Below are 24,817 nucleotides of genomic sequence, written 5' to 3'. Positions count from 1 at the left end.
ACATTGAGTGGGCTTAGTCTGATTCCCCCTTCTTCCTCCTCACCCTTCCTTGGTGGCAGATGGGATATTGAACTCAGTCTGGGTCCTTCTTGCCCCTGGGGATGGGGGGAATCAGCAGCTTATGGTAATGGGGTCTAATTAGGGAAGTTAGCCTCTCTCCATTTAAATGTTTCTTTCCTTCCTCCCTGTAGCTTAATCTTCACAAAATAATTGAAGCTGATTATGAACAATCTGATGTTGCATGGGGAATTCATGATGAGAGGTCAAGTTCCAACATTGCAGGGTTTTGTTTCAAAATAGTAATTTTTACATCACCAGAAGTACAAGTAATTATTAGCATGGAGGCTACAGTTCAGGGCTGCGGTGCAAACACAATATGCCAATAAACATCAGTTAAGGAGGTCCCACTTAGCCACAGAACAAAGTTAGTGTTTGAGACTTATTATAGCTTAAGTATGGGTCTGAGGGGTATATGTCCCTTAACTGGAAATAAAGTACTTTCAAATATAGTGTATTTGAAATATGAACTTAAACAGAATCTTGCTTGTGGAAGACTATCAGTGTAGAGACAGACTATGAAGGAGGAAAGGTTTTAACAAACTAGGAGAAAAATGCTGCCTTCCAGTGCAGTCAGCTAAATCTTCAGTCAGTTATTGTGTTTTCTTCTTTGATGCTAAAAAGAAAGAAGAAATAGTAGTTGTTTTTATTACCCTAAAGATATTACGCAGTCCTCATTATAGAATGCATTATGGTGATGGTGCAGCTGACTACGTGCTATTGTAATAACCCTAAACATTTAACATTACGTGATTTCACGCTAAGATGCACATATGACATTAGTCCAAGACAGTTTGACAGTTCTTTCGTCAAACTGTTTGAATTCTTTGTTTTTTTAACTGTAATCTATATCTATCTTAAAATGGATTAAATTAAAAAAAAATCTGGCAAAAAGAGTTTGCTTAATTCCGATTAAATATAAACGCAGCATGACTATCGACGCAGGCAGTTAAAGAGAGAGCGCGAGAGCGAGAAAGTAAGTAAGTAAGTTGGCTAGAGAGACGGGACAAGCACAGGGGAGGAGGGAAGACGAGAACCGGAGGAGGAGAAAGATCCGGAGGAAAAGTTGGGTAGAGAAAGAGAGACGTTTCAGTGGCCGGCTCGATAGAAGAGTACTAAGCGGAGGTGAAAACAGGAGGGAGAGAACAAAGGCACAAAGATTCTGTGTGTGTGGATTTTTTTTTTAACCGCTGCCGGGGAGCGGCTGGGCACGCGCCTGCGTCCTGTGAGCGGGCTGATTCGATGAGTTTGATTTCACGATGAGGAGCGACCCTGTTCTCTTCACTTCCAGCAGGGGTGAGTGGCCTTTTTAGCCAAACATACCTTTTTATCTGCTTTGCGTCGCGTGTTAACTTAACGTTAGTCGATAACTGATTTTTTGTTTGGTATGTCTGTTGCCATTTTGTTACTTATTTGGTGTTTCATGGCGTCCATCAAAATAATTACAGCTATTCTTTGTATACGACGTTGCGTTGGCTCATTTTAACCATCAAGGGTGCACACGCGCATCTCCCCACGCGCTTAAAAGAGCGAGACATGACATACAGCTGAAAAAAGTTTGAGATGAGAAAGGTTACGAAAGGTAAGCTAGGTCCTCCAAAAGACTGGGAGGGGGCCAGAAGGAGGGAGTCAAGGGGGGAGAGGGGGCTGTGCAGAGACAGTTGGCTCCTGGCGGTGTCAGCGGGGTTGTGGTCGGTTGTCAACTGTCTGTGTTGTATGAACTTAACGCCAGACTCCGTTTGCTCATGTTGCAATTTAATGTGGCTAAGCTGACTGTAGAAATGCAGTCCACTTAAATGTGAACAGAGACTTTTGCTCCACGTGTTAAACCTTGATCCTGAGTAAATGTATACTTTTTGGATTGGCTCCGGCTCCGGACGTCTTCTGCCTACCTTACTGTACAATAGTGGAATTAGGTGGATCAATTAGGAGGATCAAAGGATTAATCAGTCAGTCACTAAGTCTTGCTTTTAACAGCTCAGTGTTATGTAATGGAATTCCTTGTTTTCTCGCATGGTAAGCGTAAACAAACATCTGGTTTCTATTATCTCATTGTTGCTAGACGGAAAATCCAGACAAATAATATACTTCTCTAAAACGTAAAATACAGTATTGGTAGGGCTCTTAAGCTTTTAACTAGCTTTTAGTGGAAATGCACCTTTCGTGGCTGAACAGTGGGTTTAAGGGAACAACGGTTAAAAAAAACCTACCACAGTAAATCCGATCACCTTTTTGATGTATTTAACCAGTGGTAACATCCAAGTGCATTTCTATAGCATTGTCATTAATAGTTATTGAAAGCAGGGCTTTTCATCCTCTTAAGTTTATTTTCTAACCGATTCTACGGCCTAGGTAAGGGGGCGGCTGTAGCTCAGTTGGTAAAGCCAGTCGTCCACGGACCACAGGGTCAGTGGATTGATCCCCAGCTGCCGACTATACGTTGATATATAGGCAAGACTCTGAACCCCCAGCAACCCTTGCCCATCCCCAGCTGTGCAGTGCCGCCCCAAGCCTGGTAGAAATTCGGGAGGGTTGCGTCAGGAAGGGCATCTAGCGTAAAAACTGCCAAATCAACATGTGTGGCTACCCTGAACTCGCGGGATAAGCCGAAAGGACCAAACCCCCCCCCCCCCCCCCCCCCCCCCCAAAAAAAAAAAATTTCTACAGCCTAAGTAAAGCTGCCACACACTGGGATAGTACACAGTCCGGGTCAACACGGGTAACTCCAGCACAGCAGCTACAGGTTTCTTAATATGATCCTGAAAGGGCAACACAAATGCCTTTTATTGTTAATGTCTCCTGCTTGTAGCAGGGCATGGAGCACTATAATAACAGGACCTCTGCTAGCAGCTGCAGGGTATCAGGTAGCCCAAGCACTGCTTCTCCACCCAGCATTTGGTGAGGTTCTGACAGACATCCATTGTGTGGCGGGGTTATAATCACATCTCAATGACACACAAGAATGTAGCAGATCATGCTTAGGTTTTGGATTTGGAGAGGGTTTAACCATTGTAAGTGTAAGACAAACAGTATGTAGGTATTTAATATGTGGTAAACTCAGTTTGTATTCCCAGTTGCTTGGAGGGACAGGATGTGCATTTAGGATGCTTTTGTTGGGAAATGGTAGACCTAGATTGAGTAAGGCCTTAAAGTTATACAGTACTGTTAAGCAGTCTGGTATCCACTCCGTATTGCTTATGCTGATGTAGATTCGCAGTTCAGGGGTTGGAGAAGTCCAAAAGGATTAATGAAATTAAAATTGATGAGTGACATATTGGCAAAAAAATTTAAACCCATGCTAGTTCCATGCATTGCTATGAGTCGGACAGTCTGTTAGCTATCCAGATGGGAGCACCTGTAACTGTTTGCTGTATGTGTGGAACATCTGAAAACCTCCCTCCAAAACTAGGGCCAAAACTGGAAGATACAGATTGGCTAGATAATTCCCACGTGGTGGACTTGACACAGCAACTATGAAGGTTATGTTTCCAACGTTTTGGCTTTCGGACAGCTCTACTGTGACCAAACAAATGTGGCCCCTTGCTTCTAGCCTTATTAAGTATCTGTAATTATCAAACAGCCATAAAATTGTTTTGCTTTCAAATACCTGCCAAATGAATTTGGGTAACACATGCATACATAGCATTTTACGCATTTTCTTATTACTGGCCTTATCAACCTAGATTTTAGGTCAACAGACAAGTTTGCTTTTGCTCAAAGATTTGAAGTTTGTACAGTTGCTGAGTTTAGGGTGAGGTCATCAACGCTTTTGGTGGAAAAAGACTTGAGTGAGTGAGTGAAAAGGTTGCATACCATTGTTCTTTGCTCTAGATTAAGTACTATGGCAGATTCATTACGTCCCTGCTTGTGCATTTGTAATGCTAAATTTTATAAAAGTGCTAAATCAATAAATATTTTATATTAGCTTATTATTACAGCTTTTCTCACGGAAATCCTGAGATCACCAGCAATAAATGAAAGTGTGTGGGATGTGTGCAGAAATGGGTACATGGTGTCATCGGTCTTGCCCGCTTGGCCCATTTGGTTCGGCTTTAGAGTTGGGTGGTTGTTTTTCCTTCTCCTCAGAAATTAAATTCACCACAATAATGATTGAAATTTATAAGCCTTTATTTGTCAGACACGGGAGCCCCTCCTTTTTGGTGGCATGAAGAATACAAATCCCTGGAGTGGAGAGATGAGGAGAAATGAGTTTATAATCTCCCGGTTTTTCCCTCCAAAGACAGCCTGTCAGTAAGATGGTATTTTGGAACAGAGAATTTAATTTTGGTCTGACTAATCATAGACTTACCCCTGTGTCAATAGCCATTTGGAAAAACACAGGGAGAAGGATAGAGATCATGGGCTAAGCTCAAGCACAATTCAAAAGACCCTGATGCAAGCCAAGTAGCACAGTTTTATATTTTATGGCTATATGCAACTGGCAACCAACTGCCGATTCAGCATCATCAACCAAGCATTCGTCTTTGGCCTCCTGCCTCCAGAATGTAAAACTAACAATGGAAATAGTCCTATTTAGTCTTGGCATTGATGTTTGCCATGGCAATATGGGCCCATTAGGAAAGGATCATGTCTGATGAGCCTCACCAGGCCTCTTTAATAGGCTTATTGTTGTAATAAGATGAGGCTGTTAGCTTGTTAGCCTGCCTGTCTGTCTGCCTTAGACTAAGCTGTTAGGATTACAAGACGCTAGCTGTATTGGTGACAAGCCATGTTGAGGAGGGGTATGCCATAGCCGATGTAACGGGTGATGTACAAGTGTTTGTGTGTGTTCACAAACATAATGTGTGTGAGATTAAGGGACGTTGTTCAGTAGAGGTAAAAACAACAAAAAAAATGGCTAAGAAACAAAAATAATTGACATAATTGTGACCACATAATGTGTATGCATGCATAGTTTGCATTCTGTTTACATAAGTTTCTGTGTTATGCTTCATTCTGACCTGTGTTAGCAACTGTAACAGGGCTTGAAATTAAGGCTGACTTGTTGTTAACAGTTATATAATTATTTGTATGGAATATATAATTATAACAATTAGAAATCTGTTAATTTCTGATCTTTAAAAAGCTTTTATTGTGAAAGAAATTTTATGGTGAAACTACTCATTAACATTAACCGTGGCAAAGCGTCTGATTTATTTTTTTTGTCCTTTCGGCTTATCCCGTAAATTCAGGGTCGGCACAGCGGATCATTGTCCGCATGTTTTTTTTAATTTTTTTTTTCTTAATGCCAGATGCCCTTTCTGACGCAACCCACTGCAATTTCTACTGGACTTGGACTGGCACTGCACAGCTGGGGAGGGGAATGGGCTGTTAGGGGTTCAGTGTCTTGCCCCGGGACACTTCAACATATAGCCAGGACCGGAGATCGAACCACCTATAAAATAACCTTAGTAAAAAGTTCTTTCAGCTGCAGAAGACTTTTGTCTTTCAGAGGGGAGAGATTTGACTGCTTCTCTGTGTTGATGACCTTTCATTTCTGCTTTAACCAGAAATAGCATTGATCAGTGGTAAATGATCAGCAAAATGTGAAACTACTCTATTACAATACACTTTGTTATCGAGATGTTTTTTCCACATTCAAACAGGATGAATGCTTGTCAGATGTGTAGATCCACCTTATTAATGCTTCATGAAGTCATAGTGAAGTAAGTAAATGGGTAGGACAGCATCAAACAGGACAGCATCTTGTTTCTAGTTCACCTGCAATCAGAGCTTGTAGATACTTTGAGATCAAACATGCTTGATTTCTGTCGACACACATAAATCAGTGTTTGGGAAAAACTGCAGGCAGTCACTTGCCTCATGACTCATTCTATCTGCCTGATCAGAGAAGTTTCTTACCCTGGGCAAGTGATAATGTTGAGCCCTGTATATTGTGTATTGTGGTATAGCCTAAAAATACTGCAATATCCTTTAAAGGCCATATCACCCAGCTCTAATATTAGGGATAGGGCTGTTGCAACTTTCTATCTCTAGTGATTGATACCTCAGTTCAGGGAACCTTTAGACCTGAATAACAGTGCTGTCCACCCCAGATTTATAATCTGTGCACATTATGGCTCTGTACGATGCTGTTTTTCCTCCAGAAAGTTTTGCGGGAGGAAAAACTGTATTCAATAGTGAATCCAGAGAATTTTAAAATCATATTGACTTAATTACTGTATTCAGCATGTAACAGGCAATACCTGATCTTTAAGGTCACTATCTGCCCTAATATTCATTTGGTAGATGATTTATCCACTGTTTGTGATAATTCCTGTAACCTTACTTATATCTGGCTAGTATTGTTACAATGTGTCAGAGATAAATGTATGAAGTCATAGTAATGTAGTAGTTTGCAACTTCCATAACCTCACCAATGAAAAAGTTCAGTACAATTTGACACCCATTTCTCACACCCAACTAGCTAATAATCTCACTGGAAGATTGAATCCCAGAGCTGGAGTGTCTTACACTTTCCCTCCATCCCTACATCTTTCTCTCCGTGGCCTGTGGCTTTTAGCTGAGCACCCTCTAATTATCTCTTTAAAAGAGATACCAGAGGGAGCATCATCACTCTCCACAAACAGTATGTCTTTAGTTTGCATTTGGATGAAACCTCTTTCTTCCACCCTATTCCTCTGTCCTCTTCTTTTCTCATATCTCCTTGAACCTTCATCAGCACCGCCATATATCTCCACCTCTAATCCTTTTATCACCCCCCATTTCTTCAGGACGGGCTTTTGTAGATGGGTATTTGTGGTTGGGGAAACATCTGCTTGTAGGGTAAACCACCTGTACTGTTTGTTAGTAATCAGCCAGCTCTGTGATGTTTTCTTGGCATCTCCACTGGAACGAAGAAAATTCACAAACCTCATAATTACAGATCGTGCAATGAGGAAAGAGTGAGACAGCTTGTCTTTCATCATAAACTAATGCAGCATTGCCCATTCTCTAATCTGCTCGTAACCCTTTTTTTGGTGTTCTTCCAAGTCTAGCCTTTACAAAACCCTTATGAAACAGTTATGACTGGTAATGCAAGATTTTCACAGCTTTTTACCAACAGTATAGAGGGCTTAGTCCAATGAATTAGAATAGTTAGTGTGTTTTTTAATATTTAAGCAATTATCTGAAATAAAGCAAAAAAAGGTGTAGTAGATGCAGGGCTTTTAAGTGATGATAGATGTGTGTGTATTTTTGAGAATGCTTTGGTATTATTTATTGCACATATAACTTGTACCTTCTATTGTGAATTCCCAGTAAGGGCATTGCATGCATGTTAAATGTTCAAAGTTCATTCCTGAAATTGGGGAGGGCAGTTGAGAAAACTGTCTTACCACATGGTCCATTTAGTTGAGATGCTGGAAATAAAGTAAGGTCTAGTTGATCATTCTCCAACTGATGTTAAGTACTGGTGAAGAATACATTTGTGTATTTTGGGATGAAAATGAATTTTCTTGACACTGCTTCTTATTTTGTAAAATATTAACCCCTTTTTGATTTGACGAAAGTCCTCTAATTTGGGTAAGTGTGGGATCTTACATAATTACTGTCCATTATCCAAAAGAATGCCTTCCAGCGATGCCCAGCTCTTTTCCAGTGGCTCAGAGGTAGAAACCATGATGATGCCAAACCATAAACCAACCTCAGTTAACACCAACCACCGTCTTACTGTAACACTCAACCCACAGTGCAATTAAGTTTCCCAGAACCACAGAAAGTGCTTACTGAAGATGATTGGCTGGTTGATCATTGGCTCATTAAGTGGTTTAGGCTTCTCATGCATTTGTTGGCTAGGTCAGCTGTCCTTTAAGCCTGAGGGAGGAATCACCTGTAACAGAGAAGCACACCAGGTGCTTCTGCTTAGAAATAGGAAAAGTACTGGTGCACACGCAGACCGTTGTCTTCTATGTACCCAGCATGCATAGCTAGAAATAGCAAATGTTTCCTAAACAGCTTTAATGTCAGCACGTTTGATCTGTTACGATGTGTAATGGAGAATAGTGTAATCCATCTTTAGATGTGGATTTAGAGATGTTTTGTAGGTTTATTGTATCACATGTTTTTCTCTTATTTTACTGCAAAAATAACAACCTGAGCAGGTTATTTTAACTCTCAGGATGATTTTAGGATTTCATCTCAACCACACGGACTGCATAGTTTATTTGACATTTATGCTTCTGGTTATGTCATGTCGTGTCCGAACATTGGCTTTCCAAATATTGTTAGGTTTGGAATAAGTAAAGCTAATCAGAATATAATTGATTATATAAGGGTCAATTTGATGGATAGGTGAAAGGGTTGGTGGTGATGGGACATTCTAAACTCTAAATTTTTTGTTTTGTTTTTAGAATGTACAGCATCTGTCCTGTGTCCACTTGTATCTACCAGGGTTCCCCTCATATGTAGGGCGCTGAAAATTTTGAAAGTTTGGGACGTTTCACAAACAAACAACAGTCTTGCTTTTTTTATGTCATGATACTGTGATCATTTTAGCCAGTAGATTTTCATACTGTTTAATCAGTAATTTATATTCAGTACTGTAATGAGCCCCCACACCAGGACCAAAGAAACCTAGTTAAAACTGGTGGAGTTGCACTTTAGTCTGTGCATCCTAAACAAATATCTCATGCATTTTCCGGCCCACCCACACGCTACGTCGACCAAGTCAGGTTATGATGATAGACAACTAAACAAAAACAATAATGTCTTAATGCATCAGATGTTGAATCTAAATCCCCATTGTTGGCAAAGTAGTTTTATTCAAACGGCTAAGGCTCCCAGGCTTTTGGAGACTGAAATTTGAAATGTGAAACTGCAGAGCTTGGCCAAATTTAAACCCTTACTTATCCCAATTAACTGACTAAGAGTCTTTACGGTTTACAAGATGTGGATGGTTTTACTATGATGATGATGGTTTTTTTAATTAGGTAAAAAGTATACATTTTCTCAAGGAAAAACCACGCTCTTAATTCGGTGAGAGAAACATGATTTATTGTAATTATGTGTGTGTGATAAGTGATGCTTAAGTTATGATGCGTGTGTGTGCGAGCAGGCACGCATGCATGCGTGTGTGTGGAGGCACATCTTTACCTGAAAACTTGTCAGAAGCTCAGACTGAACACATCTGTGAAGTGGTAAAATATGCTGTTGTCAACAAGGAAAAAAAAACAACAAAACGCATGAAGCCAACACAGAGACACACAACAGGATAGTGTCTTTCAGTGTGCTGTCACTTAGCTGTATTCTGGGAAGAGGGTAGAGATCCCTCCCCGCTCTAACCTGGCTAAGCATTTTTGCACTGTGAACAACAAGCCGCAGTGTCTCAAGTTCTCTGTGAGACCTAAACATGACCCCTATTGCCTTGCACAAACACATATACACACACACACCTCACCAAGGAAAACCCCCTTTCTTCTGAGCTTATTGCCATAAAAACAACTCTGATTTGTTAAGGTGTTTAGTGCGTATCTGTGTGGGTGTTTGGCTTAGTAAAGTTATTTTAGAAAGAGCTCAGATTATTTGTCATGCAGGCTGTTGACACAGCAGATGTGGTTAGATGTAAATTATGGTGCTATGAATGCATACATAGAGTGCAAATTTTTGATATCCAAAATATTCAAGAAATGCATCAAAATGCATTCTTAAAAAAAATGGCATTAGAAAAGGCAGGTTTATGTGGATGTATAAATTGGATCAAGAGAGCGAAAGGAGAAATTAGAATGAAAGATTAGCAATGGAGAGAATAAACTGCATTGGTGGTTTGTTTGCATGAATAAGTATTTTCCTGCTCACCCTCAAGACTTCTTTGAGGGTGGTCCTCCTCACTCTGTGCCACTGTAATTTTTTTCTTTGGCGTCTTAGCTGATCTGGAGAGCGTGACTTTAGGTTTTTAATGACACACACAACCCCCCCACCCCACCCCACCCCACCCACACACACACACAGATTTTGCATTTCGACCACCCTAGTGTACGTAAAGTATTGCACAGGTTGCACAAAGCTCTATGAAACACTAAATGGGGCATGAAAGATTGCCTGGCTGTTCTTGCTCTAATATTAAAACAGGCATGGTGAAAGTGATCTAGGTCGAGATGTTAGTCCTTCGTCTCTTTTAAATAGAGACTAGCAGATTAGTTGGGATAATTGATGGGGCTTCTCAGCAGTAAAGATGCTTCCAAGGCCTCTATCAATTACATTTTTGTTTTCTTTGAGATGTCAAAATGTATAGAAAGATGCCTATGAAAACTTCAAATTACTCAAGGTCATGTCTCAAAAAGATTTGTGTGATCAACAGACTAAAACTCAAAGAAGTTAAATACATGTTATAACATGCGGACAATGAGCCGCTGTGGCGACCCTGAACTCACGGGATAAGCCGAAAGGACGAAAAACAAACAAATAAACAAATAAAAAACTATTCTCACCCCTCCACCGCCGTACATGACTGTGGGTTTGGGGGGTTTCTGCTTGAATGCCGTGTTGGATTTTTGCCAAATATCACGTTGAGCATTAAGTTAAAAAACAATATTTTGATCTCATCTGTCCAAAGGACATTCTTCCAGAAGTTATCTAGTTTGTTCACATGCAGTTTTGTGAACCTCAGTTGCTCTCATGTTCTTTCTAGATAGAAGGGGCTTTCTCCAGACAACCCTTTCTGTGGTGCTGTCATGGCTATAACATTTTACATGCTCATTGAGTGCATTAAATGGAATTAAATAACCTGGTTACCTTTATGTAAACAGGAAAGCTGGTTTCCATAGTTAGGGAAACCTGGTTTCCCAAGGAAGATTTCAACCAAAAAAAATAATTTCCATGTAAACACTTAACCAGCTTCTCTAATTGGTTAAATTCTCCAGTTGCGCGCATCATACAACAATGAATCGGGCTCAGGACCACCGAGCAGCTAGAATCCTAGATCAGACAAGAATGTTTCAACATTCCTCTTTTAAACTCCAACAACTGGTCTCCTCACTTCCCAGCTGTCTACAGACAGTTGTTAAAAGAAGAGGGGATGCTACACAATGGTAAACATCACCCTGTTTCAACTTTTTTTAGAGATGTTGCTGCCATCAAGTTTAAAATGAGCTATAAAATGACATGGTAAAATGTATGAATAAATGAATAAAATATTGGGTTGATGAGATTAGCAAATCTTTGTATTTTGTTTTTAGTTAGGCTTTACACATCGTCCCAACTTCTTTGGAATTTGGGTTGTAGGTCTTGTTTTTTTGGGGGGGAGGGTCTTTTTATTTTTCTCCGAGTATTGCATACTTAGGGTGAACGTGCTGGAAAGTCTACTCCTGGCAAGATTGGCAACTATCTTAAATGCTTTCCACTTGTGAGTAATCTTCAACTTCAAGTTGTTTAAACATGGTTTTATAACCCTTCCCAGATTGACGTGCAGCAACAATCGCTTCAGTGAGACCTCTGCTTATGTCTTTCCCTCTTTGTATTGTGTTAACAACCTGAATACACCAGACCAATAAACTGCCAAAACGTCAGGCTGCAACTTACCTTCCTAAATTCTATACAATACAGTCCAACTTTATTTATAAAGCACCTTAAAAACAACACTGTTGGCCAAAGTGCTGCACACAAACAAAACAATACAAATAAAACACTTAAAAGAATTATAGATGTTTTTATTGTATATGAAACCTCTTGCTCTGATAATTCAGTGTTTTAAGCATGTCTTATCACTTATATGCTGATGATATTCAGTTATATTGTTCTTTCAGGGAGTTAGAGTTTCACTTGTTGTGTAGCTTGTTGGAATGTCTGTCTTGTTATTAAGGAGTGGTTGGGCTGTAACTACCTTCAACTAAATCCAAAAAAGACAGAAACTTTGATCCCCAGATAAGAAAATTCCACAGATCAAACAACATCTTATTTCTTTGGGCTCCTCTGTTAAGTCAAGCCTCAGGAACCTCTGTGTTGTATTTGATCAATCCATGTCCTTAGATCAACATTCAGGACAGATGGTCAAAAACTGTTTTCTATCACTTAAGGAATATTTCTAAAATTAGGAAAATGTTGTCCAATGTAGATTTAGAGATCATACAGCATGATCATACATGCTTTTATCTCATCTTGTTTGGACTATTGTAATTCACTCTTCACTTGTCTTAACAAACGTGTTTATAAATCATCTTCAGATTGATCAGAACTCGCAAGCGAGGCTTTTAACTGGAACCAGTAGAAGATCCCACATCACACCAGTTTCATATTCTCTTCACTGGTTACCAATAAATTTTAGAATTGATTTTAAAATTTTTGTGCTCACTTATAGAGCCCTTAATGGCAACACTCCTGAGTACATTTCTGACCTGTTTACCCCTTATGGCTCCTCGAGAGCATTGAGGTCATCAGGTCAAAATCTGCTCATGGTCCCTAAAACCCATTTTAAAACTTGGGGGGGATCTTTCTTTTTAGTCTGTGGCTCTCAGACTGTGGAACGCACTGCCCCTGACTCTGCATGGGGCTGATTCTGCTGATTCTTTTAAAAAGCAACTGAAGACGCTCTTCTTCAGACAAGCTTTTAGCTGACAGGGTTCTTATGGTTGCATCTTTGTTGTAGTTGTGTTTTCATTTATATTGGAAGTTTTCTTGTAATATTTTCTCCTTTATTTACATTTTGTAAAGCACTTTTTTTTACAGATTTTATCTGTGAAATGTGCTATATAAATAAATTTAACTTACTTTCTTATAGATATAATACAGTTTATATAATACAGAACAGACACAATAAAACAAATATAAAACAGTGGTAAAAACAAAAAAAACCCTGATGTGCGAGGGCAATTCATTCCACAATTTTGGGGCAGCAACTGAAAAAAAGCTTCCCCCTTTGTCTTAGAGACAACTAAAAGTGAGTGATCTGCTGACCTGAGCGCATGATGGCGTGTACGGCAGGAGGAGGTCAGACAGACACTGTGGGGCGAGACCATGTGAACATTTAAAAACAAATAAAAGAATTTTAAAATCAATACGAAAATGAACCAGGGAAAAGTGGTATTTTAAGGTTAATTAGAGTAAGAAGTATATGTATAAGTGTACTGATGATGTCATTAATGACATCATATGGCTTTGTAGTTTGCCTTTTAAGTTTGCTTAACCAGTTGTCAAGGAAACAATGCATAACAATGGTTTGCTGTAAGAGAGGCAGTTCAGCTAAGCTATTAAAGGAAGAGACGTGGACTACAGTAACTGGAGCAAGGAACTTACTACAAGATAGTAGGGACTACAACAAGGTAGAAGTGAAAAGTACTGTGTAGCTGTGGAGGCACACGGTTTCTTACCGTGTTCTGTGGATTTAGGAATCGCTTTGAGAAACTTGTTTGACGGAATTGATTCGTGAACGTGTTTGTGAAATTACTTTACGGAAATGTGTATTGTAGAATTAGTCTGTTATCGGCCAAGTTGAGAAACGTGGAATTCAATAAATGTTCAGTGTCCGTCATACAACGATCTCAGGAGTGGACAATTGTCGGACCACCGGATACGAGTAAGATCGCCTTTACAATCTGAGTAATATGCTCCAGTTTTTGTACCAGTTAAAAGCCAGGCAGCAGTGTTTTTTACTAGCTGTAGCCGAGCAAGTGACATCTGGCTAAGCCCAACATAAAGTTTGTTGCAGTAGTCTAAGCAAGCTGTGATCAAAGCATGGAAAAAAATCTCAGAATGAGAGAAAGAAAAGGTTTCGCTTTGGCCAGTTTTCTCAAATGAAACATCCTTTGGATGCAGTAAAGGGTACATAGTATTGCCTACGTTTTTTGTTTTTAGCTTTATTTTTGATAGGTAAATAACAGCATAGTGACAACAACAGTTGTATGTTCTTGTATGTCTTTGGTTGTATTTGCCTAATATTACGACCCACTAAGTCAGATGATTTTTATATATTTTTTTTACACACACACACACACACACACACACACTCAAAGAAAAAACTGAAGATAAAAGAGGGGTGCTAACTTTTAAACATGACTCTTTTGATCGCTGTCAAAAGTGCTGTACGTGGGCATCTGAGTAAAGGTATTTGAACATTGAAGGACACTGAGCACCTGGGACACAACAAGCTGACTGTTAACCTTTGGCCAATGTGGGACAGCGACATGCGGAATAAGCTGCAGTCCCATTGGTGAAAGAGACCACTATAATTTGTTGTTCATCCTAGTAAATCAGGGCACGAGAACTGAGCAAGGGCCGATAAGACCTGTACTATTTGTAATTCCTAAACATTTTTGATTTTAAGTATCTGTAACGCTAAGCAAATGCTGCTTTGTTTGAATGTGTCCAAAATTTGATTACTGAAAAACTTTGTAAAGTTTCAAAAATCAACTACTAAACCAGAATATCCCTTCAATCCTTCAACATCTTTTTCTTTTCATTTCGTCATCCTCTTCTCTCACACCAACTAACTTCATATCGTCCTCTCTCACTACATCCATAAATCTCCTCTTTGATCTTCCTCTACACCTCCTGCCTGGCAGCTCCAACCTCAGCATCCTTCTACCGATATATTCACAATTTCTTCTCTGAACATGTCCAAACCACCTCAATCTGGCCTTTCTGACTTTATCTCCAACACATCTAACATGATCTGTCCCTCTGATGTCCTCAATACTGATCCTGTCCATCCTCGTCACTCCCAAACAGAACCTCAACATCTTAAGCTCTGCTACCTCCAGCTCTGCCTCCTGTCTTTTCTTCAGTGCCACTGTCTCTAAGCCGAACAACATCTCTGGTCTCACCACCGTCTTGAACACCTTTCCTTTCATTCTCGCTGATACTCTTTTATCACACAACACACCTGAAACTTTTCTCCTGTTCCAACCTGCCTGCACTCGCCTCTTCTCCTCTTTTTCACACTCTCCATTGCTCTGAACCGTTGACCCTAAGTACTTAAAGTCCTGCACCTTCTTCACCTCTGCTCCCTGTAACCTCACTGTTCCTGGGTCCCTCTCATTGACACACATGTATTCTGTCTTACTGTGACTATGCTTCATTCCTCTCTTTTCCAGAGCAGACCTCCACCTCTCTAGATTTTCCTCCACCTGCTCCCTGCCCTGGGTACAGATCACAATGTCATCCACAAATACAGTAGCATAGTCCTCTTCATGTTTATACACACCACCATCCTGTGTTGTCTGGCTACACTCTCCCCAACACTCTCTCTACCAATACTTTACAGTCACTGATCTCTTTCAGTCTACAACATCGACACAAGATGTCGTCCACCTAAGTGCTTCTCCCTCCGTCATCCTATGTTCCTGCTTCTTCTGGAAGAAAGTTTTCACTACAGCCATTTCCATCCTCTTTGCAAAGTCTACCACCATCTGTCCTTCTGTGTTTCTGTCCTGAAAACCAAACCTGCCCATCACATTCTCATCACCTCTGTTCCTTCACCTACATGTCCATTGAAATCTGCACCAATCACCACTCTCTCACCTCTGGGGAAGCTCTGCATCACTTCATCTGACTTATTCCAGAATTTCTCCTTCTCTTCTAACTCAAATCCTACCTGTGGGGCAAAACCACTGACAACATTGAACATCACACCTTCAATTTCCAGCTTCAGACTCATCAACCTGTCTGATACTCTTTCAGGATAACTCCTATTCCAATTTCTCTTCCTATCGGACCCATTTTAAAACAACTTAAACTCTGACGCTAAGCTTTTAGCCTTGCTACCTTTCCCCATGGTCTCCTGGAAACACAATATATCCATATCATTCTCTGCATCATGCCTAGCCCTTCCCTGTCATAGTCCCAACATTCAAAATCCCTACTGTCAGTCCTACACTCTTGGCTTTCCTCTTCTCTCTCTGCCTACAAAAATGCCTTCCTCCTCTCGTCCTTCTACCAACAATACCCCAATTTCCACCGGCACTCTGTAGGTCAACAGCACCAGCGGCGGTTGTTGTTAACCCGGACCAGGACCCATCTCATATGAAAGTCATGATTCGCATGTTTAATTTGGCATGTGTTTTAAGTCATATGCCCTTCCCGACACAACCATATACTAAATTATGTGATCGAATATTTTGATCCAGTACTGTTCGATCCTGCTAAAAACCCCACGAACTTCTCTTTCCTGCCCTTTCTCTCCTGAAGTATAATCAGATTTTGAGATTAATGTGTAAAAGAGGCTATGGGGGTTGTCAGCCTCAAAGTTGGTGTCCAATAATCAAATCAGTCCATGAGTTATAGTTTCATTATCGTGATAGATGCCTGTGTTGATAGGAAGAGTGAACAATGAACTCAATTGGCACATACTGTGTATAGGTTTGTTGTCATTGGAGTTATCTAGAATGGAGCTGATAGAATATCTTGGCTATGTTGTAATAAAGCCTTTAGTTGGAGGCCTAGTTAGTTTTGGCAGCTTGGCAGGAGGTAAGCACTTTCCCTTTTTTTGGGACAGTTTATGAATCTGCACACTTGTTCAGGCTCTTCAAGGGCAATTGTGCTTTATCCTAAAAGATAAGACAAGTCAACATAGCATAACACCTTTGCACATCATGTACTACTGGTGTGTGCTTCCTTTAAGGAACTAATTTTTAGATTTCCCCAAAGCTCCCAATTCTTCAATGTTCAAACTTCTAACAAATCTTCTGTGAGTAACTTATTATGAATTAATATGTCCATTATATTCAGTGATCATTGTGAACATTAACTAGAGGTTCAGGTCTGTGTGTCTGTTTAACTGCGGGGTTCACACACCAGCAGAGGAGAGGTGGAGGTGTTCTTACTTGCTCTTTAGAATGTAATCACAGTGAAACTATCAGAAAATAAGGTTTTATCTCAGATTTGTCCGTTAGAAGTGCGCCCTCACTTCATTCGGTCTCTACCCTGATTGACCAATCTCTCTTTCTGTATGTCAGAGACAGCATTAGCGGGATGCAGACATCATCCACCCACTTTTTATTACCTATGTCGGAATGCTGCGGTGGTACAGTAGTTAACGTGAAGCTCCAATGTAAGAGCTCACGCGTTCAGATCTTCCTGGACTTCTCTTGATATCGTGTTAATATGACATCAATATTAATAATAATATTGATGGAAGCATGGTTTACTAATTTTAACAGTATAATGACCGAAAACCCTACTTTTTTGTGTTTTTTGAGTGTTCATGTTGCTGTTACTAGATGCTTTGTGTTTCATTTACAGTCTGACTTCATGTGGACTTTGATTAAAAAACGATGTGGCAGAGCTCCGGTAATGATCTCCTCCATTTATTCAGCTTTACACTGCTACAGTATCGAATGCACAAAATTCTGTAGCTCTGTTGACCATGTAAATAAACGTTTTTAATCAAACACTGTCCCACCAACTAAGCACTTAAGACAGTCTGTCAGAAGTACAACAGAACATGAAACTAACACAAAGTGCCTCATTGAAGGCCCTTTGTGAGGTCTAGAAGCCTAAATAAGTCCCTTTTCCCTGCTGAATTTTTCACCTGTGTGTCTCCTCTGTCCTGTACTCTGCTTCCACTCTCTCTGTGCTGCGACAATGAGTGGCTTTGACCTCCCACATGAGATCAGGAAGGAACACAAATTGTTCCATTTATGTTTAATAACTATAATAATAGAAAATATTTCCATACTGATAGAAATTTGAGCCTCTGCCATAAGAAACTCTGCTTCAATTAATCTGCAGACTCTTGTCATAATTGATGGAAAGTTTAAGCAGAAATTCTTTAAAAAAAAAAAAAAAAACACAGTTTCCATTTGAACTGATCAAAGATTCTTTGGATGCACAGGAAGAGAACTGCTCCTGCAGGGAGGAGGTTGGTTCAAGCATTATTTAGTATAACTCTCAGCATCCCCAACACTGATAGTCCTGACTGAAAGTGCAAAAAGGCCCGTACTTAGAAATGGGGGAGAGCTGCTGGTGGTAGCTACGTCCTATTATTCTGCTTATCTGTGCTAGTTACTGAAGAACCACAACCTGATTAGAAATTTAAGACATTATTTCCAAACTCTTTTGGATAATTTCAATTAGAATACAATAAAATGTAATGAAAAAAATTAAATATAAAAAGGAGCGAGACCACCACAACCAAAGTCCATTCTGGCGCAGACAGCCATTAATTTTCAGCCTGTGAAACCCTTTAAGACAAACAGTAATGTCAGACATATCTAACTATTTGAACTGACAGTTCAGGGTAAAAATCAGTTTCCCCCGCAATATATGTGACATAAATTGCAACTATGGGTAGAAAACAACGCTATACCATTATGCTTCTATTTAAACTCAGACTCTCTCGAGTCCGAGCTGTTGTCCTGAAATAAGGGCTATCTACTAAGCTACTTCTGCTACATGCACAACTTAAGCAATTACATTTTAGTAATTGCTGCCTCTGTGGTTAAAGTTGTGAAAGCTTTTTTGCGTAACTAAGAAATAAATTGCTTAAGGTGAAAATTCAAGATAACATTTATATCTAGGGTTTCTACCAGTAAATTACGGGAATGGTAGTGACATCTTTACAATTCCAACAACTGATATTTTGGCATAAGCAAATAAGTGACACTTCAGCTCAGTGATCCTACAATAGTGGAACAAGCTGGAAACGATGCACGCTCAACAACCTCACTCCCAATATTCAAAAACCTGCTGAAAACGCAACACTTCAACAGCTTCCTGTGCGTTTAAATCTTGGTGAAAAAAGTACCTTTCTGCTCTTTCTTGCACTTGCATCTCATGAAACGAAAACACATCTCCTGATAGCACTTTGCTATGATGTTTTCTCTTTGACATTGACTGATTTTCTTTGCTGCCTTGTACCTTTTGGATAGAAGCGTCTTCTAAGCGGAAATGTAAAATGTGCTGTGTCTACAGTAGTGAGACCTACAGGTCAAGCAGAGAAAAGCACCACCTTTTCGTAGTACATTGGATATGCATGAAAGGGGTTTAAATGGGTCGGTTACTTTGAAAAGTATACAGCCCCTATCAGGCAACAGGAGAAGGGGGCTGCTGATAAAAAGCTCAGAACTGCATAACATACGGACAACACCTCTCTGACAGACAGCTGAGGTCAGCAGTTCTGAGCCACTCCATCTGTATCTATCTATCTGTCTTTCACAAACGGCTTGACAAATCTAGACCCTCAATTTGTGAGGAGTGCTTGTTATATGAGCGGATTTGCTTATGAGGACCATCTGATGCCATTGATATCACAACACACATTGTTTGTTAAATCTTGGATTAGAAGACATAAGGCCACTGAATAACTAAAACCTTCAGTGACGGTTCAGTGGGGATGAGCACTGAATGATACCCTGTTTCTACGTGTAGTAAAAGGTTTGATGGTTTAAAGGGTTATTTTAATATCAGGTACATAAAAAAGTGTGATTGTGACTAAGGGCTTTAGTGTTGAAATTTAAAAATAATTTAAGGATTCAGTGTTGTATCTGTATTTTTTTTTTTTTTTTGTTGTGGATTGAAGAGGTAGAAATACTATGTTATAATGAAGCATAAATACTGATCGTGATAAAACTAAAAAAGACAAGCTGCAAAACTGGAAAAAACATTTATAAAATGTGTATCTGAAACATTACATTTGTACTTTTTGCAGATTTTTTTTAGCAGTAAATAAGGGATGGTCCCTTACTTGACACACGAAGGTGCAGTTACCTGCAGATAGTGCCTGTGTTGTTGATCATTATTTATAGTAAAATAGCCCAGACAGTTTACCAGTTGCAAGCCATCTGGTCAAAATCTTAATATCCCAAATTTTATGGTTGTGGTTTGTAGATGTTTGAGGAGTTACTCATTTTGGTGGAGTCGAAAGATTGTGTTTTTGGCAGCTGCTCAAATTGAGATCGATGTCTTGTCAAAGTCGTGAATCTGTTTCAGTTTTCTTTCATAGCATTCCTTTCGTGTTTCACATTGGGAATGCCTTCAGCAGGACTTCAACAGAAGCTCCTATTGCAATCTGCCAGCCGGGATTGGCTAGGACGAAGCGTGTCTGTGTCAAACAGGGAAAATCTCTGCCTGTCATTCAAAAACCTTTTCTTGCTACAATCAGAAATTCCATCATACTTATCTCTCAAGCCAACTGCCTCTCCGGGACATGGCTTCACTGTCCAAAGATGGGAAGAAAGCGTAAACTTGCTCTGTCTTCCCAGAGAACAGTGTCTTGAGAGATCTGCTCATACTAGTCTGTCACCAAGTTTGGTGTGTCAATAAGGAGTCAGATTTGGAGTTTCTGACATCTGATGAGGAAGATGATGATGAATCCTCACTGGCACTTTTGGGCCTGGTAGCAAAACCTGGACCCCCAAGGGTGGCCCAGGCAGTGTACGGAGATCCGTCCTCCCCTAAACTGGATTTGGACTTGTGGGAGGTGTGGCTGCCATGTTCAATATCTAGTAGCCTGAGGTTCACATGGGAAGAAGCTGCCAAAAGTGAAATTGACAGGGAAACAACGGCTTCCAATCTTCCTGGAGCTGTTTAAAGAGATTGCAGTCTCCTGGTGCAATAGATCATACAATGAGAAGCATCCTGTGGCAGGCAGCTCCATGATCGATTGTGAGGGGATGGAGAAGCACAGTCTCTGTAACATTCACCTAGAAGTAGCCGCGGGGGCGTCTCATCCCCACCTGAAACATCTTTGATAATGGTTGGGCTCACCTTCCCATCCAGAGCGTATCACTTCCAGTCCTACTTGATGGAGAAGGCTTATACAAGGTGCTTTGGTTTTCAGCTGGGTCCTTTATGGTTCCTCTCTCCTGAGGGCATAACAAGGCAAGCTGGAAGAAGAGATGACAGCTTCGCACGACTCCAGTTTATTCCCATAAAGGGCGTAATCACTCCCTCAATCTCCATAAAGTGGTGATTCAGTCTATAATAGAAATGGGGCTGATGGTCCTACAGGAAAGAGCTAGATGGTTAAATCTCACCACCTTGTCGACCAAAGAGAAGGAGGACCTCCTTGACACCTGAGGGCATTTTCGAGGCTGCTGTCACATCAACGCAGAAGAAAGGTAAAGAGAAAAAATGTGATAACAAAGCGCTGAAGCTGTGTCTGCTGAGAACATCTCCTCCTGTCACCCCTGCCGCCCAGCAAAAAACATTCGCACAGCTTGTTGCACGACCACTCTCCAGCTTCAGAATCCCCAGGCAACCTAAACCTCAGGCGACCCAGCCAGCCCTGGCTCCACCCAGAGCTGCAGCTCTCAAAGGTTAATGGCAGAGAAAGTTTTTGTTCCAGGAAGGGACACGTCCTCCACAGCCACCCACTCAGTTGGTAAGGACAGACACTGGCCTGATAGCCGCACAGATGGTGGAGAGTGGAGCATGCCAGCTCCCCTTTCAGACACAACCCATTTACGAGGCTCCATTCCCAAGCTCTGGCAATGAGATGTTCGGACTATCCCTAGGCACCAAGAAGAGTCACAGAGACAAGCTGCTTGCATCTTATGGGAAGAGATCTCTTCTTTTCTTGTGGAGAAAAAAGCGATTAGGGTTATTCCACCTATTCCAGATATATTTCCTGGTCCTGAAAAAAGGAGGGTGGGGCATGAGGGCAGTTTTAGATCTATGGGTTCTAAATGTCCATCTGAGAAAATACAAATTTGTAATGTAACGCATGCCTCTGTGCCGCGTTTTGGTTCACATCAATCCACCTCAAGGACTCTTATATAGACAATTGGCTCATTGCAGCATCCCTCCAGCCAGAGGGCGCAGACCACACAAAGTTGCTAATAAAACACTTAATAAATTTGGGTTTCGGAACACAACCCCAGTACCAAAATTGATGGATGTTGGGGGATACTACACAAAGGTAAACATTACACTATTCCAATCACGACCTAAAACTGTTTACAATGGCTTCTTCTTTGTTATTTCCTGCTTTTGCCGTTTGTTCTTGTGCTCTGTTCATACTTTCTTGTTTGTGTCCTCTTTGTACAGCGATCTTGAGTGACCTGAAAGGCACTTTAAATAAAGCTTATTATTAATACTATTAACCATCGCTATCAAATTATAAAAAATCCAATATTTTCCATGAAATGTTAAAATGACTCAATTTCAACTTCTGATATGTTGTTTATGTTCGTATTGTGAGTAAAATACTGGTTAATGAGATTTGCAAATCATTGCGTTCTGTTTTTATTTACATTTACACATCGTCCCAACTTCTTTAGAATTGCGGTTGTAAATCTAGTTCTTGTTCTTGTTCTTCTCCCTTCTTAGACATCTCCTTCCTTAGTCTGTTTAGAGATTCAGTCCAGGCCAGAGTGAGGCTGACTGGGGAGGGGGTTTAACCCTATTCTGCAGGTGGAATACTGTGTCTCTCGGGCTCTGCCAAAGGTTGTTGGGGCTGATGGCCTCAGCCTCGGTAGTAGTTCCAGTGGGTTGTTGGTTGGCTTCTCACAGGCTGTCAGGAATCTCACAGGCTACAAGTGGTTACCAGAGATGCCTCCCTCTCAGGTTGGGGAGGCGTATTCGAGTGGAGAGCAGTGAACTGGATATGGGACCTTCACATTTGCTCATCCCTTATAAATTTCTTGGAACTGTTTGAAGTGCGGCTAGCACTGAAACCTTTCCTGACGTTTCTGAGGGGACACCATGTGTTAGTGCGAATATTTTCTATACTCAGTCAACAATAGATAATTTGCCCCGTTCACTACTACGAAAATTTGACTGGCAATAGCAGCACATGTATGTAAATGTTGATTGATTCTAGATTACTTTAATTCTAGATTACATTAGTATGACTAAACAGGGTGAATGCTTCGTGTGTAGCGCGGATTGTTACATTTCTATGGTTAGTTAAGTTAACCGGCAGGACAGCATCAAATGAAAAGAAAAATGACCCGGTCTCTGATTTACCTGAAATCAGAGAGTTTGAACACTTTAAGGTTGAAAATGCTGTGAGCAGCAATAAAACTCAATAAAATGTAACCGATTTGTGTTGACAGGCTGCAGACTGTCACATTTATTAGGCACTTGCATGATGCATTCTACCGAAGAGAGTTTGCTTACCCTGACCAAGCGTTAATGTCTGTGCTGTGTCTAAGAATCATGACCTTATTGTGTGTCTTGTGTTTTTCGGCAGCAATGGAGGAGCTCGTATGTGAGCTTCGTCTCTTCTTGGACCTGTTGGACAGGGAGTATCTGAGCGCCGGGGTCCGAGAGAAGAAAATGCACCTCTCCAACATCCTTCACAGAGTCATGTCTGATAAAGGTGACATTTCAGTTTCCTTGCAAATTAAAGACATGCTGTATCTCCATACCAGTTTTTATTTTTTATTTTTATAATATTAGGAAGTCATTTTGAATCTTGAGACAAGCAAATGTTCACAGGTTGACACATCGGTGTTATTTGTTGAGTAGCCCAAGTGTTAATTTGTACTTTTATGCTGTTTGGCTTTACCCGCTGTTGACAGCTGACCACCAGTAAAGCAAGCTATGCTCACACTTAAATATGGCATTATTGACAAAATATGTAATTATTGCTAATGTTGGCCATGTGGCAAATTTTACAAATCATTTTAGTTTTTTGTTAATAATAGAAAAGTTCAACCATAAATATAAAATTGTAATTTTTTTTCCCCCAGGCTTTCTGTGGAATTATTTTGTTGGCTAAATGAAAGTTTGTGGCTGCCAATATTGAAATTTAAAGAAATGAATAAAATTTCATTAGTCAAAATGTATAAAACAAAAAAGGTTTTCTCACTGTCTGTGACTTTCTCTCAGAGCCTTCATTCAAATCAGAGATTCACAGTGGTCTACCCGCCCCACCTCAGATGCCCCTTCCTGAGATCCCTCACCCCTGGCTGGTAAGACCTCTGTCCATCAAATGTATAACGATAACCTTTACTGAAGTTGCAAAGTTCCAGTCAACACACGCATTTAATTTTACAAGGAGCTTGACCACAAACCTGACCATACACCATAGTCCTTCATGTTCATTTTCAAATGTCATGTCATATAAAATCAGTGAGTTTTTAGGGTGTAATCATACTCTACGATATCGTATTATTAGCAACATAAACATTCAGTTTCATGGCTGTCTGACTGCACACTGGTGTTTTTCCAGATATCAGCCAACTTGGTGTCACTTTCTTTTTATTGGGGTGTCTTGCTCATGGCTCAGCCACGTTACCCACACAACATGCTGAAAAGTGTCAAGTGAATGACATAAACTTTGGCTCAAGTTTGCTCGTCGTCATGGCAACTTTGACAAATTCCAATTTCGAGCAAGTTACTTGCAATGCGATTTATGCATGACCTGTTTTCATGATTTATTTTCAGCTACACCAGCAGTTGTAGCTGAGCTTTGTCTAAAATTGTGATTTCTGCTTTGGTGGAAGAAATGTAATGTAATGTTATATAAATGGAGACATTGTTTAGAAAGTCAAGAGTCCAATTAAAACACAACTAAATGTATGTAGTTGCATGAATATTAGATTTGATAAAATAGCATAACGTGGACGGTATGTGAGATGTGTTTTTTACAGTTACTTGCAAAGCCGTAGGAAGGCTAGTTATGGCTTAAATGTGTTTTCCTGTTTCACACTAAGCCTTGTATTACACTGACAGTCACTGAGCACTGTAATGTCTCAATTTTTGCAATTGTGTGTGTGTGTGTGTGTGTGTGTCAGTGTGCCAGAGCAGATGAATCTGATGGCTTGCAAATCCTTCTCACCATAACAATAAGCCACAACACCTTGTTCAACATCCTCTCTTTTTCCTAGTCACACACAAACACAGGCATGATGAACAAGCCTTACAGTGCAGTTTGTAATTAGAA

The 24,817-nt window shown here is 40.3% G+C and overlaps 1 protein-coding gene across 5 annotated transcripts in view; it reads left to right on the top strand.

Annotated features, from left to right (window-relative positions):
- afap1 (actin filament associated protein 1) overlaps positions 1 to 24,817 on the top strand; it is a 100,617-nt gene that overhangs the window by 30,448 nt on the left and 45,352 nt on the right. Inside the window, exons 1-3 of one of the 5 annotated variants that reach the window (XM_067524861.1) lie at positions 1,035 to 1,353; positions 23,120 to 23,248; positions 23,761 to 23,843. In XM_067524861.1, the coding sequence (XP_067380962.1) occupies positions 1,317 to 1,353; positions 23,120 to 23,248; positions 23,761 to 23,843 (249 nt within the window). In that variant the 5' untranslated portion in view covers positions 1,035 to 1,316. Of the gene's footprint in view, positions 1 to 1,034; positions 1,354 to 23,119; positions 23,249 to 23,760; positions 23,844 to 24,817 lie in introns of those variants that run through there. The other 4 variants (XM_067524857.1, XM_067524859.1, XM_067524858.1 and 1 more) reach the window with 4 other exon arrangements.

The sequence above is a fragment of the Channa argus genome, chromosome 12 (genome assembly GCF_033026475.1).
Source record: "Channa argus isolate prfri chromosome 12, Channa argus male v1.0, whole genome shotgun sequence".
Lineage (NCBI taxonomy): Eukaryota > Metazoa > Chordata > Actinopteri > Anabantiformes > Channidae > Channa > Channa argus.
The sequence above is the reverse complement of the archived record's forward strand: the minus strand, read 5'-3'. Positions and strand labels throughout refer to the sequence as shown.